Below are 2,500 nucleotides of genomic sequence, written 5' to 3' on the forward strand. Positions count from 1 at the left end.
ACACATAAATGAGTTAATAATTCCCAAACTTTCTCATAAACAAGCGCATAGTAAAAACAATTATTAACAGTTAGGCCTACATGTTGCGTTTTTGGTTTTAAATTATAGCTTTTTCGTTTCTTTCAATTTATAATTTTTAGAATATCTGTCATGATGGCTCTTTTGCATATGGATGTGGAAGGCTACTAAAGAGTTGGTAATGCTTTAACCCCTTTGATAATTGACATTAAAATGCACTATACAAACGTGAAGGGTTGTAATTCAAGAATGCTTTGGAATATAGACCTAAGTTTGGTCTTGTTTTAAAAAAAACAATCAGCACATTATTACTTAAGTGAAAGCCCTTCAAAAAATTAAAGTATGAAAAAGTTATGGAAGTTAAAATTGACAGTAAATCAAATATAAATATATATATTTTAATATAAAATAAAAATTTTACAAAATATTTTTTACTATAAAATTACTATAAAATGAAAGCTGTATATCTAACCAAGTTGTGTTCCAAACTGAAAGTTGATATTACAAAAATTGAAGTTCCCATGAGATTTTGTTTAGGCGTTATACCAAAAATAGCCACCGGGTGCCATTGCATTCCATTGAATTTAACTGTATGCATTCTGCCATAACAAATTAATAAATTTCTATCCAAATATCACTTCTGTCACTAAATACAGAACCTTGAGACTCAGACCTTTCTGACAATATGTGTTTTGTAAAGATTAGAACATTTTTGATAGTAAATTATGAAAGCTGATGCCCAAAAGGGGAGGAGCCTAATAAAAAAAATACTGTTTCTATTGTAACGCAACGTCCAATTTCAAAACGGTTTTCACAGGATGAATTCTGAGTTCGTAAGCTTTCAAATGATACCTAATTTATGATAACTACTAAAATATGTGATATAATAATAATAAAGAATTTATATATATATATATATATATATATATATATATATATATATAATACTTTTTAGAGGACTTTTTACTTTACTTTTAAAATATAATTTTTTTTTTATTGACAAATACTACATTGTTTTATTATGAACTTTTAGCATTAAAAACCAAAGTTTCAATTATTAAAAGTGTGTGCGTCAACTTTTTGTAACAAAGGTCAGAAACTCCTGTAATGACGTCGATTTTTTGAGGCGCACTCTCGTCATAAATTCATATATTACTGTTCATACATAATTTTTAAGAAAAAAAGCGCTAAAATATCTATTAAGGAGTCTTAGACCTTTCCAACGATATATAGTTTGTCATGACTAGATTAGGATTTAATAGTAATATAGTTAAGTAAATTTAGGTTGCCCGTATACGGGCAGGTGACAGTTAAGTAAACTTTATCTATGATGGGGAAAATCACTTTTATAAAGATATCTATATAGCGTAATAACAACATGCAGTTACATGACATAAAACCGAACGACTCGAACCTGAAGACTCGAAACGTGAACTAATCAATTCCGACTGCATCGCTCAGTTTAAGACGATCATGGGATAAACGAACGGCTCGGATCGAGACTCGGGAGGTGACGTACACTAACAGACAGCATACCCTGAACTTCAAGATAAATTAATTAATATTCCTCATGATTTGGCCTTTTCCTTTTATTGCAATATTTTTCTTATTCTAAATGCGATAAACATTTGATGTGTTTGGGGAATTTGGCTATTAACATGTATCATTTTAAATACATTCTGCTGAAATGAATGAAATGACTCGAAAAAAGATTCATTCATTTTGAGGAACGAGATTCAAAGATCCGAATCAGTAAAATGATCCGAACTGATATTTAGGGTTCGAGCAGCGATGGTGAGGGGACTCTATTGGAATTGCTCCATTTATTGTTTATATATTTTTTAGACTGCTGACTCCATAGAATAGTGGCATGGAAAACTGACTTTATTGCTCTCGGAGAGCCTCTAGTGGTCAGGAGCATTTCCGTTGTGTTGTGGATTAATTTTGCTGTGTTGTGAACTTATGTTTGCTTTTTAAATTTCGTTGTGTTGTGCACTACTGGGCCACCGTACCACCCAGACGTTAGAGAAGCAGATCAACGGTTACCAGCGTGAGGTTGGACTGTGTCGCGGGTAAGATGGGCCGGCAGAACCTCTTCTGGGACCCAACGGCTGCAGGGAACGGCGGAGACGAGTGAAGTGCCGACACCAGGTTTATCCGGCCGATCCACGAGTTCATCTGGTCCGTGGAGCTGAAGGACACACGATCATCACTCAGACCTTCTGAAGAGAATCTGCACACACACTCACGCAGCCTCGAACACACACACACACACACACACACACACACACGCACACACACCCCCGCATCCTCGAACACACACACTCACACACCCATCACACACACTCAGCCTCGAACACACACACAAACACTCCCGCAGCCTCGAACACACACACTCACACACCCGCACACTCCCGCAGCCTCGAACACACACACACACACGCACACTCACGCAGCCTCGAACACACACACAAACACGCAC

At 35.8% G+C, this 2,500-nt stretch overlaps 1 protein-coding gene across 1 annotated transcript in view; it reads right to left on the reverse strand.

The window, feature by feature from the left end:
- The window catches only part of LOC143745405 (uncharacterized), a 21,737-nt gene that overhangs the window by 3,337 nt on the left and 15,900 nt on the right, over nucleotides 1-2,500 (reverse strand). Inside the window, exon 12 of the mRNA XM_077237509.1 lies at nucleotides 2,065-2,209. Coding sequence (XP_077093624.1) covers nucleotides 2,065-2,209 — 145 coding nt within the window. The remainder of the gene's footprint in view (nucleotides 1-2,064; nucleotides 2,210-2,500) is intronic.

Source organism: Siphateles boraxobius, unplaced genomic scaffold (genome assembly GCF_051911475.1).
Source record: "Siphateles boraxobius isolate OS27281-9 unplaced genomic scaffold, OSU_SipBor_1 202, whole genome shotgun sequence".
NCBI lineage: Eukaryota > Metazoa > Chordata > Actinopteri > Cypriniformes > Leuciscidae > Siphateles > Siphateles boraxobius.